Raw genomic sequence first — 18,087 nt, forward strand, 5'->3', positions numbered from 1 at the left:
GAAATCCTGAGCCATGCATGTCGTCTAAGGAGAATGCTGGTGTTAATTCCCCTTACTGCAGTATCAGCAGCATCTAGAGCACATCTAATGGAGGAATAAGATATTAGTTCACCTTCTTGCACTAGCTCTTGTGCTCTTTTCTTATTCTCCTCTTTGACGTGTTGCAGTAGGTCCTCCATTTCGTCCCAGTGGGCCCGATCATATGTGGCCATTAGGCCTTGTGCGTTAACAATGCGCCATTGGTTGGTGCATCTATTAATTTAGACTCCTTGTCTGGAGGAGGTGCATCTGCTGAAGTCTGTGAGTTTGCTCTTTTACAAGTAATAGAACTATGTGGAGACCAGTTCAAAGCCCATTGCTCGGGGGAGGAGTGGGAACAAGGGGGCCTCTGATGCGACCTCCATAGGTTATAGGGTTGTCCACCTGTTATCTTGGAATGTGGCATGGTTAAAAAGGAAGATGGCTTTACCAGAATGGCAAACATTTATTGGGAAGTTCGATGTATGTCTGTTCCAAGAGACTTGGAGTCTGCTCCCATTACATAAATCTGGCTATACAACCTTCTTCTCTCCCGCTGTAAGCTATGGGAAGGGTAGACCAGCGGGAGGCTTACTGGCCTGGATTAAAATTGATTTGAATTGGGATGTTGTTAGCCATGATTCAGCATGTAGGGATATCCTACATCTCTCATTTAGGGGACAAACGGAGGGGAGTAGGTTCGATTTATTTAATGTCTACTCCAGAGGGGCGCCGGGGGACACAGCCTCATCTACACTAACGAGTCTAGACCTGGCACTAGCCAACTGCCCCCCATCCTCTAAAATCATAGTGGGTGGGGGTTTCAATTGTATATTCGAACCCCTTAGTGGGGATGATCCCTTGGGTATCGAGGAGGACGATTCTAGATGGTCTATCCCAGCCTTGTCATTAGCCCCAATTAGAAAATGGTCAGCAAGGGCAATACAAATCAATGCCCTCACTAGGGAACACAACCTAAGAGCACTAAACGATAGGACTATGTCTGACCGTGCTGGAGCGATGACTTTTAATAGGCTTACTGGTCCGTCAAGAATCGATTATATCTTATTGGACGTTAAATTGTGGAGGGACCTGGTAGATATGGAGGTGGTATCTACACAGGACAGTGACCACAACCCCCTTTGTACTAAGGTAAGGTGGGGCAACCCAAAGGGATGTGTGGAGAGCGCTCCCTTGAGGATAACCAACGAGGTAGTCCCTTATAATGGTAATCGAAGGCTGAAATGGGACAAGGCCCAATTGCAGGAAGATCAACTTGTGAGTATCAAGACCCATGTGGCAGATCTGACCGCGGAATTGGCGGCTCTGGAACTGGGAAGGGGAAGTGCCCAGGAGTCGCCTTTCGCTTTTGCTACAGCATATAAAAACACAATAGAGGAAGTGGGCCAATATTTCCTATCCAAGGGGAAAAGTGGAAGAGTAAATAACACACCTCCCAAATCCAGCAACCCCTGGTATACGGTCCAGTGCAGGGTCAAAAGGAAAGAGCTAACAGCTGCCCTGCTTAAAAAAGATCCCTCACTAGTTAGAGCGGCTAGGAAGGACTATGCAAGGGTAATGGCACTGGCCAAACGAGAGTGGGAAGAACAATATTGGCAGGATCTTAATTCTGCAGTGAGTAAGAGGAATGCAATGTTGTTTTGGGAGCTCATTAATAAAGCTAGGCAGCAGAGCGCACAACCATTAGCCACTCACATAACAAGTCAACAATGGTTCTCCCACTTTTCTGCACTGTACGGTGGAGCTGAAGATCGCTCTAGTCCCCCGCCAGTCCCAATTTGAAGGGATCAACTCCCACTAGTGTTTGAGGATCCATTTTCATCCTCGGAGCTAGTATTGGCAAGTAGACATCTGACCCCGAGGAAGGCGGCTGGCCCGGACGGGATCCCAGGGGATCTTCTGTTAGAAGACCCTACAGCTTGGGCCAAACTTATTGCCCTTATAATGAATCTGATTGCCAAGGGACAACCCGTGCCAGACTCATGGAAGGGGGCAGAGGTGGTCACGGTGTTCAAAAAGGGGGCCAGAGATGACCCTGCCAATTACAGACCCATCAGTCTGATAGACGTGATTCAGAAGGTGGTTGGCAGGGTCATCATCTCGAGGGTAGGAATCTGGATGGAAGAGGAACATGTCCTCTCCCATTTCCGAGCAGGATTCCGTCAAAAGGTAGGCACGATGGACCAGGTCTTTTGCTTTTTTGCCATCTATTGGAAGTCTGTGACCATCATTAAGGGTAGTCTCTACCTGGCTTTCATAGATCTCAAGACGGCATTTGACCTGGTCCCCGGAGCAAGGCTGTGGGACACGCTAGAGAAGATGGGCTTTCCCGGACCTCTTTTGGGTTTTATTGTAATGTTCCCGATGGGAATTACGTGAGGATTAGATGGGGCACCCAGGGGCAACTGACAGACAGGGTGCCCGTGAGGAGTGGAGTCCGCCAGGGTTGCGTCATGGTGCCGACCCTCTTCTCTCTCTTTGTGAACTGAGTGGTGGACCATCTGAGAGAGGAGGAGGCAGACGCGCCAACCCTGGCGGGGGAAAAAACGCCCACTCTACTCTTCGCGGATGATACCATATTATATCTCTAAAACCCCCGTGGGCCTCCAAAAGCTCTTGCACCGTTTTAGCACCTTTTGTACTGATAGAGGACTTACCATTAACACCTCCAAAACTAAGCTTATGGCCCTCTCACCCTCCAAAAGATTCAGGAATAATTTCACGCTCAACGGGGCACCTCTGGAGCTGGTAGATTCCTTCGACTATCTGGGGGTTCGGGTAAATAGTGGGATGAATTGGAAGGATCACCTGGCCAAAATGTTACTCAGTCACAAAAGAGTGTCAGGGGTGACCTTGAGAGAACATCGGGAGTCGGTGAGTAAACCTGTGGCACCGGCTCTGGCAATCTATGAGGGACAGATTCTACCGGCCGCCCAATATGGCTCCAAGCTGTGGGGGTTCGAGAATGTCTCGGAGTTAGTCTCAGCTGAAAATAAGTTTTTGAGGGATCTGGTGGCTCTCCCAGTCTCTACCCCGCTAATCCCCCTACGGCTAGATTTGGGCAGACGCTCCTTTAAAGACTTAGTGCGGCTGCGCCCATTACTATTTTGGGTCCGGCTGAGAAGGACTAGTGAGCTCACTAACTATGCTGCTGTTTTAGACGAACTTATTTTGCTCAATACCAGTAATAAGATCAGGTGCTTGAGCAACTTGAGGCAGTTGGTTGTGCAACTGGGCCTGAGTGATGCATGGGCGAGCCAAATGCCTCCCCCTAAACTAGTGATCAAGAAACTGTACTGGGATTGGGTTCAGGCAGAGGCAATACGTAGTGGCGCAGGGGGCTTCCTCACGGAGCGGTTCTTAGAGTTCAAATGGTCAAGAAAATTGGAACCTTTCCTTGACCTTATATCAAAGCCTCAGGATAGAGCACTCTATTTAAAACTCAGGTTTGGGACCCTCCCGGTGCATGATTTCACCTCGGGGTGGACCAACGCTGGTGGTCCACTGAACCCCTGCCCCGGCTGCGCTGCCCCGAATGAGTCTGTGGCGCACTTCCTCTTTGCTTGCCCCGCATATAAAGTTGCCAGGAAGGTTTGGTTAAAACCATTATGTATGGGGCTGGGTCTCAGATGCCACAAAATGGCCCTACGAGTTCTTTTTACTGACACGTCCTCCACTGCTATGGTATGCGGAGTAGCTAAATATTTGGGTAGTGCATGGCTGACACGTATGAGGAGGATGAAGCCCCGCCCCACCCCGCTTAACAGCCAGCCGGTTCTCGGGTAGGATGTTCTGATGGGCTTTGGTATTGGTTTTAAATTGTATTCTATCATATGTAATAGTGCAGTCATGTGAGGTTACATGCATATACGGTTGTTGGGCCTTAGCCTTTTTATGTGTACTGTATAAAATGCACACTTTTATAATGAATTTTATTGAACCATGGTATTTACTTAATGTATCTCCAATTTTAAATGGTATTGTATAAATTGTATACTTTTATGGTGAACTTTTTACCGAATAAAGTTATTTCATTCAGTAATAGATACTACTAAAGAATCTAAAGGCATCTACCCCTTAATAAAAATGGGTCAGATGTTGGAGGTTTGTATTTTTTGTCAACCCTAGGTGTTAATATACAGGCACGTACAGGGTCTTTAAAAATGTCATCAGCATGTCTCATCATGCCTTTTAACATAGGCACATTTTGATTTGTTCTATGTGTAGAACATAGTGTCTCGAACAAAAAGTCTTCTTCTAAAGATTCTTTGTATAATGTAACACCATGGTATGATGCTGTCCTGGAGATCAACTCCTGATATGCTACGTTGTCATCAGGAGGTGATGGCTTTGCAGGATATAAATCAGGGTCATCATCCATTGTTGAATCAATATTATAGTCATCCCATGGGTCTGTTGGTAGTGGACTATTGTCATCCTCATCCCCTATATCAGGCTGTGTGTGTGGAGATCCCTGAGGTGTTATGTATAAAGAGTCTGAGCCTGGTAGTTGTAGTAGTGGTGAAGATGGTGAAGGGGATTGAGGATTAGGGTAGATAAGACTTGTAGCCATGTCCTTCTTCTTTTTTAGCGGAATTTTGTAGCAAGTGTCCTCTGAGATAATTTTCCTTTTGGAAGGTGTCACACCTTTAGCAAATATATGCCCAATATCTGGATTAATTACATTTGTCTTTTGCTTAGGGTCCAGTTTCTCCTTTATAATGTCCAGGATAGGTTACCGAGGCTTTTGAAGGGTATCTTTTGATTTTGGTGCCGAAAGGTTCGGTGCCGAACTAGATTTGTCTTTTATGTCTTTTGGAGCTGAAGGTTTCAGTTCCAAAAGATGTCTTTTCATGACTTGGCCCGAGCCTAAAGGCTTGCCTGACTGTTTCGGTGCTGAGCTTGAGGGCAGGGCATTGGAAGCAGGGTCTTGGTTCCGACCATGGCCAGAAGGCAGTGGTGGCACAAAGCCTTTTGTTTAATCACAGAGAGTGTGAGGGGGAAAGAGGCTTTGTTACTCAAGGCACCCTGTCCTGGTGGAACGTCTTCAGGCTCTAACATAATTTCAAGGTCGGAATACAATTCTTGGATAGAGAAGGTACCCACCTCTTCCACAATGATGCCTCCATATCTTCGTGTTCGGTATCTTCCCCGAAGATATCTGGAGTGTGTTCAATGTTTTGTCGCTGCATGTCTCTTCATCGAGCCAGACGATCCTGCAAAGTCTTTTTTTATCGGATCTATCAACAACCGTTGCAATCCTCTTCCTTGTGCTCCGGTGAGAGGCAGAAGTTGCAGACTTTGTGCAGGTTGGTGCGCGGATACTTGGAATGGCACTGAAGACAGAATTGAAACCAAGTCCATTCCATCGGTAGAAGACTGGCTAATACGGAATGGAGTGGAAGTCAACCAATGCGGCTAGGCCCGAAGGCCGCCTACGATGTCTTCTCGACTGAAGATGGAGAGTTTTCCGATTTATTTGACACATGGAGAATAGTGTAACACTTACGATAACAATAACGATGAGGGTACAGTGGGTTGCGCACCAAGGGGATGCCGAAGGATCATTGTGAACCAGAGCACCACAAACCACATCCGAACCCGATGGTGGAAAGAAAACAATCTAACAATGGAGTCGATGCCGAAGCACATTATCACCAAGAGTAGGAGCCACCTTACCTTGTAACTGGAACATCTGTAACCAACACTAGATGGCAGGAGGATTATGCAAAACATGTGTATCCACAGCACACATGCCTCAAACATAAAATTATGCCAAAAAGACAAAATTCCAATAAAGGGGAACCGGAAATAGGAGCTTTTGAAGAAAAATAACACCAAAAAGCACTAAGCACCAATGCTAGTCTATGGTCGCGGTAGACCGGTACCTAGGTGCATTTTCAGGATAACCCCGATGGAGCGCAGGTCGGATACACTAACCAGGTTCATCCTGTGCAAAGATTTTACCTTCTGATTTGTCTTGTAAGTCCCAACATTTCAGGTTTTCTGGAGCAGCTCCTCTAGGTCACTTCTAAGGCTCATAGGACCTCTGGGCAGCACAAAAAGCCTGGAACTATCAAATGACATTTTAATAATTGATGCCTGGACAGCCAAAACTCCAGTGGAGCGTATCCAGGCCAAACTCAGCCTATTCTAACAGCCCCGGACTGGGCTCAAAGTGTCTGGTACTCTGAGCTGCTAAACCTATGCATTTGGCCTCCTATCTGTCCACTTCTTCGGAGGATCTAGTGTCCCAGCAACAGGGTGGGGTTATTCATCCAACTCTCTACAATCTACTCCTCCATGAGTAGAGATTGAGCAGAACCAGCTGAGTAATTTTAGCATAACTGCAGAGGTGTCATTTTGGCGGCCATCCACCAAGTTGATCTATTCTAGTCATTCAGCATATTTTGTGTCAGAGGGCTGTTGGATTGGTCTGCTTTTGGCGAAGCTTCTGATGTACTTCTATTTATTCTGTCCTTGGACGGGCAAAGCTCTGCGTAGGCACCATTAAAGGTGACTGTCGACTTTTCTGCATTTTCCTGACCAGCTCTACCTATTTAAGTCACCGTTGAGATGCAGTTTGAAGGATCTTATATATTTATTTCTTCCAGCGCATTGTATTATGCCATCATGGGGCCTTAATTTGGTTCTATCTGGATGTGCACACCTTTTAAACCCATACAGAGTTGTTCTTTGAGGTTGCTGGCCCTGAGATCGCTTTCACGCGCCGCATCAATGAACAGCAAAAGGCACACAGATGATGGACGGAGTGCAGAGCAAATTAAACATTCACACCCAGTCAAGAGATCTGGGTTAAATCCATTGTTCTTTTGCTCACCATGCCACCTCAGTTTAGATCCAGCCATATGCAAACCAGTCTTGACCCTGTGCCTCATGGGAACAGTCCAGCCCGAACTGCCAAGCCAGGTCTTCCCTGGACTGGAAACAAGCATCCTGGGACCGGTTTCAGGGCATCACCTCTCATCAGCCAGGCTTGCTTGAATCCAGTGACACAGTGAGCCCGGGACAGCCACTATCGCTGCAATCCCCATGTACCACCTTCTTCCGGGACAAGTTAGTATTCAGAACTCAGAGCCTTGTTTCTGCCCAGGGTGGTGTTGTCCTTCCTTGTGGAGCAGTCTATCCCAATCCTTGCTTTCCTCTAAGATATATATATATTTTTTTATTGCTTGTTTTCACCTTAGCCAGTGCACTCTTGGGCGCATGCTTTTGTCGCGGAGGTGTACCCGTGTTATTTATAGTAGCTCCATGGTCCCTTTAGGCAGTCAAACCCAATGAGACGCACTCGCAGAGTGAGGTCTTAGTTTATTTTATTTCAGAACTTGTGCAAAATGTTGGGTGTCAATGCGTGACTGTTTCTATAATTGTATCATAACTAATATATATGGGGGCCATTAAGGGTGTTATGACTTGCAGAGTGTATATTATGAATTATGCTTGTTCATGATCAGATGAACTATACCTGTATTATATATATTTTGTATTTTTTCATACTTTTATACAATAGGACATACAAAATGGTTGCATCAATTGTACACAATTTTGTACTAAGATGGCGATGCATTATAAGCAAATAAGTGGGTCCTCATATCCATGTTCTGTTGATGAATTTATACATGATAAATTTGCCGTTTCCATGTGCCCGATGACACCGGGGAAGGCGACAGCCGAAACAAATTTGTTTTTGCACGAATTCTGAAATAAAGTAAAATAAGAACTCCTGCGGGTGCTTCTCATTGGGTTTGACTGCCTAATGGGACCATCGAGCTACTGTGTATACTGGGTCTCTTCGGTGAGTTCACTTATAAGGCATGTTGGGATTTGTAGTGTGCCTCAGTCTATCATGCCCTCCAGTGGGCCCGCATAAGCAGCTTGCACAGTCTATTACCCTTTACAGCAGTGCCGCTTTTCAGGCAGGAAAGGTTTCAGCCCTGCGGCCCCTCCTTCACTTAGGTGGTGGTGCAGTCTTCTCTGGCAGGACAGCCAGTAAACACTTTCCCATTCTCACCGAAGAGACCCACCAGAGGGTAATTTCACTAATGAATCAATAAGCATGCAGATTTAAAGTGGCTCTCAGCGTGACTGCGCCATTTCCCATGCGCCTGTGATCAAGAAGTGTGAACTTTGAAACGCGTAAGGCAGAGTTATTACCTGAATGCAACTTGCCGGTTGGTGTCAAATAAAAGGAATTCTTGGAATCCAGACAGCTGGCGAGTGCGTCTTCATTTCTGTTGGACAAAAAATGGGAACAAACACACACACACACACACATATATATATATATATATTTTCCACAGTCTCCTCGATTTCCAGGAAAGACAACTCGGACACCTTTCAAGTGCAAGTGAAAATCTCCGTTTATTGACACAAACAACGCGTTTCGGCGACTAAGCCTTGATCACGCTAAAGGTCTCACCCCAACAGTGCAGTTTAAATTCAAACATGTAAACATTGACATAGGACTATTGTAGAGGTAGTTGGTAAAAAGCAGTAAACATGTCGGCCATTTTGAAGTATTCAAAGAGAGGTTCAGTAAATCATTATATCAATTCAACACAAATATTCCCACATTTGATGCTAATGTGCCATCACATTTTGTAACAATCTTTGTAGGGTACATATTGCGTAAATCATATATCCCCATGGTAATCCGGTTAATATTACAAATCAAAATGTATACATAATTATGTACAAATTCATAAGATGAAAAAGGCCAGTCATGATTCCTATTGGCATTGTTTGAAACACCATGAAATTCAAACAATTTCAATTTCACTGTTGGGGTGAGACCTTTAGCGTGATCAAGGCTTAATCGCGGAAACGCGTTGTTTGTGCCAATAAACGGAGATTTTCACTTGCACTTGAAAGGTGTCCGAGTTGTCTGTCCTGGAAATCGAGGAGACTGTGGAAAGTATTACAGGGACTTCCGGTGTCCCGGCTCGGACCGCCCGCCGACAGCTATTCCGATGTTACCGGAGACCGGTGAGAGAATATATATATATATATATATATATATATATATATATATATATATATATATATATATATATATATTGCATACAAGTTGTCCTGTCGCAGCGGGAGCGCTGTTCAGTTGGTGCCAGCGATGGGACCAGGGCAGTATCCCATTTTGTAAAATACCAAAAAATCGCTGCACACACCTCGAAGTAAGTTGCAGTTTCTTTATTATTCAAAAGTGACAAACACCCTACGCGTTTCGAACCGTAGTTCCTGATCACGGTAGCTAGTTTGTGTAGTCCCTTCATTATTTCTTTACTTTTGGGCCATTGAGCACACCCATATTTGGTTGAGGCATGCTGGGACATGTAGTTTTACTTACTTTTGTGCCTTACGTGTTTGTGTGGGAGTTGTGAGTTTTTGCAGTGTTGGGGCGATGTTTGGCGTTACTGCATGAAAAGCGTGTCCCCAGTTTACTAGGACAATTCCGCTTGATGACGCTCGTGGTTACACGTGCGCATGTAATCCGCTCTCTATTTACCTGAGAGTTGATTCAATGCGTAACTTTATGGAAAAAAGTCCATTGAACAATAGAGGGCTAAGTGCCCTGCGTCCCCAATGCTGACAACTGCTCACAACAACCGCTTTTTAACTTAAATTATTGGCACAAATTAAATCAATTTTTAACTCAGTTTACATGACTATGGCAAGCAGCAAAACAATCATTTGTGACTAATAATAAGTCCGGTTCATGAAGGATTCAGTCTGTGGCATGGTTATCATAAGTGAACATGAAGTTCTTCATCGCCATTGAGGCCAGCAGGCTGTTTTGTTCTAAATCTGATGATTAGTTTTGACTCTAGCCGTCGCAGTCTTTGAATGCGATTACCACCTCTTTCATGCTGTGGTACACTTGCGAGTCCGAAGTATTTCACATCTAGCCACGTTTTGTTGTCATGATTGGCCAGATGTTTTGCAATGGCATAAGAGTGGTCATTGTTCTGAATGGCACGAATATGTTGTAATATCCTGGTTTTAACGGAGCAAGTTGTGCTTCCAATGTAGGATTTGCCACAATAGCATTGGATCATGTAAACAACAAACGACGTGTCACAGTGAATGTTGCTTCTGATTATGAAGTTTTTGCCTGCCGCATCTTTTAGATTTTTGACGTTGCGTCCTATTTTGCATGCTTTGCAGATTGTGCATTTATGGAATCCTTGTTTTCTAATGTCAATCCAAGATTCTGGTTTTTTGATTTCAAAATGACTTTGAGTTAGTTGATCTGCCAGGTTGGGTGCCCTTCTATAGGAGACAAGAGGATGGTCTCCTATTGTTATTCCAATGTCTGGGTCTTTACGGAGTACATGCCAGTACTTCATCATAGCTTTTTGTATCCTGTAGCTTTCCTTACTGAAAGTCATAACCATCCTGGGTTGATCTGATGTTTTATTGGCTTCAACATCTTGTGTGGTAACAATGCTTTGTTTGTTGATGAGAGTATCTTCTCTTGATTTACATCTTGCTTTATTTTCACATGCGTTAAGATCTGATGTTTTGTAACCTCTCTGTTTGAAGCGTTCTCTCGTCTCCTTGAATTTCAGTTCCATTTCTTTTTCCTCGGAGCAGTTCCTTTTCATCCGCAGGAGCTCACCATACGGAATGCTCTTCTTCAGTTTTGTTGGGTGAAAGCTTAACCCGTGAAGAATGCTGTTGGTTGCTGTTTCTTTTCTATGTACGGTTGTTTGAATCTTTCCATCTGCTATGTACACCTTTGTGTCTAGGAATACAATTTCTTTTGCACTGATGGTGTATGTAAACTTTAACCCCACTGAATTTTGATTAAGGATGTTGAAAAATGTAAGGAATTCTGCTTCGGTACCCTTCCACAAGAGGAACAGATCGTCTATAAAACGTAGCCAAAGGGCTACCTTGGCCATGTGATGGTCGTTTTCCTCTCTCCAAGCCACGCTCTTCTCCCACCACCCCATGGTGAGGTTCGCGTAGCTTGGAGAGAAGGAAACTCCCATAGCTGTACCACAGCATTGTTTATAGATGGTTTTGTTGAAGAAAAATATATTGTTAAACAGGCACAGTGTGATCATTTCTATGATCATTTTTGAATGTTCTCTCTGGGTAATTGGTTGTTGGTCCAGGAAATATTTGATGGCTGTTAGTCCAATGTCGTGGTTAATAGAAGTGTACAATGACACCACATCGATGGTAACTAACATGTAATCCGGCCGCCATTCTGTTTCCATTAAAGTGCGGAGAAAATCACCCGTATCCTTTATGTAGGAGCTTAATGTTGGTACTAATGGAGCGATGAAGAAATCCACATAGCTTGATACGTTTTCATAAAGGCCACCGCAGCTGGAAATTATAGGCCTCCCGGGAGGTTTGTTTAAAGTCTTATGTACTTTTGGTAAAAAGTAGATGGTCGGAGTGATGGGATTTTCGACCATGAGGAATTTCCTTTCAGTATCGGTGATTAGACCTTTTGTGTACCAGCCGTTCAACTTGGTTTCCAATTCATGTTTCATTGTTTCTGTAGGATTTTTAGTCAGTACTGTGTAATTATCGGTGTTACTCAATTGTCGCATGGCTTCCTCTACATATAGTTGTTTTTCCATAATTACGATATTGCCACCCTTGTCCGCAGGTTTTATTTCTATTTGGACATTGTTTTTGAGGCTTGATATTGCTTGCCGTTCCCCTTTGGTTAGGTTTTCTTTTTTCCTTTTAGTGTTGTGATTCCTGGGCATTTCTTCAATTTCATTTGTTACCAATTCATAAAAGGTGTCAATTTTATTGCCTGGGTAAAGGGTTGGACAAAATTTGGATTTTGGTTTGAAATCAGTTGGTTGTCGTTTATTAGATGTGATTTGCATTTCATCTAATACTTGGGTGTCTGTAATCTCCGCCTGTTCCATTTCATTGGCCAGTTCATAGGCTACTCTTAGCTGTGGAATTTCCGAGGTACGTAATCCTGAGTTAATGTTAATAGGCGCCTGGTCTGCTTGGGATCTAGTTGTGTTACTAGATTTCTTAGCAAAGAATTTTTTTAATTTCAATTTTCTTGTGTACTTGTAGAAGTCTATTTTCGTTTCCGTAGTGTCATGGTGAGTTTCTGGACAGAAAGAAAGTCCCTTGTTTAGTAATGCCATTTCCGTTACTGTTGGAATATATTTGGAAAGATTTATTACTAAATTACATGTCCCAGCATGCCTCAACCAAATATGGGTGTGCTCAATGGCCCAAAAGTAAAGAAATAATGAAGGGACTACACAAACTAGCTACCGTGATCAGGAACTACGGTTCGAAACGCGTAGGGTGTTTGTCACTTTTGAATAATAAAGAAACTGCAACTTACTTCGAGGTGTGTGCAGCGATTTTTTGATATATATATATATATATATATATATATATACACATTATATATAGGGCTCGTATGTCAATGAACACAGACTAGAAATGGGCAATTGTTGGCTTAATATATGGTCATTAATTTTAACCATCCTAATGTTAGTGTTAGTGGTTTGGGGATTTTAAAAGGTATTTCTAAGAGTAAACTGTATGGTATATGTGATAGTGGCACTAGGTCATTTTAATCACTGACATGGCAGACCATTAAGTAAGTTTTTGTTTTTAAATTTAAAGAGCCTGCACCGCTTCTCAAAATTCCCACGCTTTGCTATTAGTATTGGGTATTGTGGGAGGGAGGCTTTATTTCTGCGAGCACAAGCATGACGCATTTCGGCTAACTGCCTTTATCAAATGCTGACTCTCACCCCCTAACCGCAAGCAGTCCATACGAGTACCTCCAGTCGCTTCATCTCTTATTGTCCTCCTGATTAGTCGATCCGCGTCACCTGCAGATCTGTAGTTCGTGTGGTGAACCACATATCCCAGCATGCACTACCACCGCATGCTAAGTAGGTGCAGCGTCCGACAACGGTGTGCTCCGTGTTGATCAGGTTAATGCAGAAGCGATGTGTGGGTCTGCTGCAATCCGGGCATTTAAAACAAAGTTTGCCTCCCGCATCCCTGTGACGCCTCAACCACACATCTCCGCTCCTGGAAGGGGCCCGGGAAACTCCATCCAAGTGTCAGAGATCCCCATGTGAAGTCACATTCTGCTGGGCAGTGGCCAGGTAACGAGGGCGGGTGTGGTAGGAAAGAGCTGTTCACTACCGTGAGTTGAAGAAAGTTGCCGAAGCTGTCTGGATTGCTCGATTCTCTTTGATGAGGCGGGTCTCTCCAATGCGGGCCCAGGACTTGCACGCAAAATATGCCCAAGAAGGTTCCTCTCATGGTTGAAAAGAACGGAGAGACACAAAGGGGTACTGTGGGAGGGAGGCTTTATTTCTGCGAGCACAAGCATGACGCGTTTCGGCTAACTGCCTTTATCAAATGCTGACTCTCACCCCCTAACCGCAAGCAGTCCATACGAGTACATCCAGTCGCTTCATCTCTTATTGTCCTCCTGATTAGTCGATCCACGTCACCTGCAGATCTGTAGTTCGTGTGGTGAACCACATATCCCAGCATGCACTACCACCGCATGCTAAGTAGGTGCAGCGTCCGACAACGGTGTGCTCCGTGTTGATCAGGTTAATGCAGAAGCGCTGTGTGGGTCTGCTGCAATCTGGGCATTTAAAACAAAGTTTGCCTCCTGCGTCCCAGTGACGCCTCAACCACACATCTCCGCTCCTGGAAGGGGCCCGGGAAACTCCATCCAAGTGGCAGAGATCCCCATGTGAAGTCACATTCTGCTGGGTAGTGGCCAGGTAACGAGGGCGGGTGTGGTGGGAAAGAGCTGTTCACTACCGTGAGTGGAAGAAAGTTGCCGAAGCTGTCTGGATTGCTCGATCCTCTTTGATAAGGCGGGTCTCTCCAATGCGCGCCCAGGACTTGCACGCAAAATATGTCCAAGAAGGTTCCTCTCATGGTTGAAAAGAACGGAGAGACACAAAGGGGCACTGTGGGAGGGAGGCTTTATTTCTGCGAGCACAAGCATGACGCGTTTCGGCTAACTGCCTTTATCAAATGCTGACTCTCACCCCCTAACCGCAAGCAGTCCATACAAGTACCTCCAGTCGCTTCATCTCTTATTGTCCTCCTGATTAGTCGATCCGCGTCACCTGCAGATCTGTAGTTCGTGTGGTGAACCACATATCCCAGCATGCACTACCACCACATGCTAAGTAGGTGCAGCGTCCGACAACGGTGTGCTCCGTGTTGATCAGGTTAATGCAGAAGCGCTGTGTGGGTCTGCTGCAATCCAGGCATTTAAAATAAAGTTTGCCTCCCGCGTCCCCGTGACGCCTCAACCACACATCTCCGCTCCTGGAAGGGGCCCGGGAAACTCCATCCAAGTGGCAGAGATCCCCATGTGAAGTCACATTCTGCTGGGCAGTGGCCAGGTAACGAGGGCGGGTGTGGTGGGAAAGAGCTGTTCACTACCGTGAGTGGAAGAAAGTTGCCGAAGCTGTCTGGATTGCTCGATCCTCTTTGATAAGGCGGGTCTCTCCAATGCGCGCCCAGGACTTGCACACAAAATATGTCCTAGCAGGTTCCTCTCATGGTTGAAAAGAACGGAGAGACACAAAGGGGTACTGTGGGAGGGAGGCTTTATTTCTGCGAGCACAAGCATGACGCGTTTCCGCTAACTGCCTTTATCAAATGCTGACTCTCACCCCCTAACCGCAAGCAGTCCATACAAGTACCTCCAGTCGCTTCATCTCTTATTGTCCTCCTGATTAGTCGATCCGCGTCACCTGCAGATCTGTAGTTCGTGTGGTGAACCACATATCCCAGCATGCACTACCACCACATGCTAAGTAGGTGCAGCGTCCGACAACGGTGTGCTCCGTGTTGATCAGGTTAATGCAGAAGCGCTGTGTGGGTCTGCTGCAATCCGGGCATTTAAAATAAAGTTTGCCTCCCGCGTCCCCGTGACGCCTCAACCACACATCTCCGCTCCTGGAAGGGGCCCGGGAAACTCCATCCAAGTGGCAGAGATCCTCAGGTGAAGTCACATTCTGCTGGGCAGTGGCCAGGTAATGAGGGCGGGTGTGGTGGGAAAGAGCTGTTCACTACTGTGAGTTGAAGAAAGTTGCCGAAGCTGTCTAGATTGCTCGATCCTCTTTGATGAGGCGGGTCTCTCCAATGCGCGCCCAGGACTTGCACGCAAAATATGTCCAAGAAGGTTCCTGAAAAGAACGGAGAGACACAAAGGGGTACTGTGGGAGGGAGGCTTTATTTCTGCGAGCATATATATATATCCTAACCAGGTGTGTATATGTGGTACATACTCATCCTTATCAACAGTATGGTAAAGATTCATAAAGGCCTATAGTATGGTAAGTTTGCTCAAGTTTATTTTCGAAAAGCAATATAATAAAGATTCATTTTGAGCAGCTGTACAGTAAAGTTCAATGTGATAATGATTCATTAAGATCTCAAGACTGGTTTACCTCACTTAACTTCACTCTCCAACTCTTGCAACTCTTGAGAAGATTGTAATTACAACGTTTCTGTGGCTCGTGATTCTGAAGTCTCACGTTAAGAGAGTCCAGAGGCACTATCCTGCGTCAATAACATTCTATGTCCAAGATTTTTAAAAAGCTGCAATATACATAGGATGCTTCACAGGTCTTCTTAGTCATGGCAATCAAGAGTGCTCCAAGAGGGTGTTATTGTTTTCTGATTATTTTACATCAATTGTATTTGTAGAACAATCAAGGGTCTGCCACCACATTACTTTATAACAACGTTTCAGTTACACAAAATAAAACTCTGTTTGTACACCAAATAACCAGAAAATATGCTATCAGTTTGTTCCACATTTAGGTTTTTTCAGAAGTAGTTATGGTAAAAAAATACAAAATATAAAAACAGGAGACTTGAATTTAACTTTTCTGTTTCTTTGTGGGGTATAACATTGACATGAATTCGATGACTTTAACTCATGCCCCTACTCTTATCTTTCCTCCAGCATTACCAAATAGCCAGAGGTAGGGACAGTCCTACCTTTTTCACAGCCAGATGATCAATGGCGATCTCGAAGGTACCCTTTTGCTCTTCCTTGGGATCAACCCGACCAACACCAGATTCTTTCGGCAGAGACCAGGAAAATGTGGCTTCGCGTACTTCTAGGGCCAAATCTTGATCCGATGAGGGGGCTGAGAAAAGACATCACAAAATACAAAGGTAAAAAATAAGTCTGTAAAAAAGATGTTTTTTTAATTATAAAGTATCACTTATTGAAGTCGGTTACCAAACAAAGATAGCTTAGGCAGCATTATGTTATGGGCATGACATGAAGCTCTACATCCTAACGGACGGAATGTGGGCATATTATAAATGAGTCCCTCTGCCTTGTCACTTTCTTATATTTCAAGGTTAAGCCGTGTCCATGACAAGGTGATTTGGGCTGGCCTTATAAACTTAATAAAACTAACTTTATTTATTAGTTTCAGTGACATCAATGTAGTTTACTTATGGAATGACTCACCCCACTCATGTGGGACAAGTTAGGAAAGATCTCAGTTGTAGTTGGCACTTAGTGATGTTTCCATACATGTAGAGAGCCTTTGACTGACAAATACACACTTTGCATCATCCTCACACTCCACATTTCCTAGCAGAGGTTGCTTTCCTACACAGGAAAATACCAGAGAATGAAGCATGCCACTCTGTGTAGGTGACGGCTCAACACCCTTTTAATCGGAATCCACATCAAGTACAGTCATTCTTTCTACTACACTCGTAGTGTGGTACCCAAATGGGAGTCCTAGCACAGTGTAACAATAGTACTTATGAGCATATTCTATCAGTGTATTACAGATGTGTGCTTCTGATCCCTATAAGAAGTTTCACCCTGTCCCCCCACATAGCTGCTGTGCTTTGAGCATCATGACAGAGCAAGGACTATGACCAAGAAGACTTGGAATCAGCATAATGAAAATTACTGGCAAGTACTCAGGTCATTACTGCTTATCAATTGCAAATGTTTGCCCTGATATTGACAACCAATATCTGCAAACTTGCACACAAAATTACTGGACGTCTTCAAAATCAAGCTCTTTATAGCCAACAACGGCTAAATCTGGAACATACCCGAACATACGGTAGTAGGAATTACAAAACTTTGTTGCTCCAACATCCTTCAATATTAAGCAATATTTTGTCAAACTTTCATGGTGGGTGCTTCAAGCGTAGGGTCATGTAGTAATGAGGGGGTCAAACCATGATGTATTCCCATGTATGTGTGTTTTTGTTTGTTTAAATGGACCATCTACTCCTTATACAAATCAGTGCTGCCCCTTTTTTTCAATTCTTTTTTCAGACATTCTTTTACACATTTGAGATGACCAGCGAGTGCCTCAGAATTTGGAAGTGAACAGTAGTAGCCACAAATACGGCCTCTCCACCTCTCAACACCAGTCATCAAGCATGTGTTGGAACTTCCCTGGGATCCCAGAATACCAGGTATTTCACTTCCTCTTGGTATTCTTCTTACAGATATTGAAAATGAATTGTGGAATGCCCTTGTATTTTCCTGGGGCATGATTTTAATTAGAATATGATACATGCTTACTCACACACCTTCAACCCCTTCTAGCTGAGGCCTACAGCGCTGAGAAAAATCCCTAAAAAAAAAAAAATAATCATGATCTCTACTGCTGAAACTTGTCCTGTCTGTATCTGGTGACATGCCAGAAGCACCTGTGGTGACTGCTTCATCTTTTCACAGGCTCTGTGCCATGGCATTGCAAATGTTCTCCAGCATGGCGGCTGCCAGCTTCAGAGAAATCTTCATTGCAGAGAATGCCTTCTTGACCATAGATAACTCCTCGCTCCTGATATTGATGCACCTCTCAGTTGCCTTCAACACAGACGACCATCCCACCCTCATCCACATCCTGGAGTTTCAAATAGGATTCACTGGCAATGCCCTTCACTGGTTCTCCTCTTACCTTTCCAACAAATGCTTTGTGTTCTCATAGACACCCCCAGAGACCAAAATATGTATTTCAGTTACGTAGTTTCCCGGGGTTC

General features: G+C 44.6%; 1 protein-coding gene across 1 annotated transcript in view; it reads right to left on the reverse strand.

The window, feature by feature from the left end:
- LOC144762274 (ATP-binding cassette sub-family C member 10-like) overlaps positions 1–18,087 on the reverse strand; it is a 1,353,417-nt gene that overhangs the window by 860,729 nt on the left and 474,601 nt on the right. The window contains exon 6 of the mRNA XM_078647416.1: positions 16,057–16,208. Coding sequence (XP_078503542.1) covers positions 16,057–16,208 — 152 coding nt within the window. The remainder of the gene's footprint in view (positions 1–16,056; positions 16,209–18,087) is intronic.

Source organism: Lissotriton helveticus, chromosome 6 (genome assembly GCF_964261635.1).
Source record: "Lissotriton helveticus chromosome 6, aLisHel1.1, whole genome shotgun sequence".
Taxonomy (NCBI): domain Eukaryota; kingdom Metazoa; phylum Chordata; class Amphibia; order Caudata; family Salamandridae; genus Lissotriton; species Lissotriton helveticus.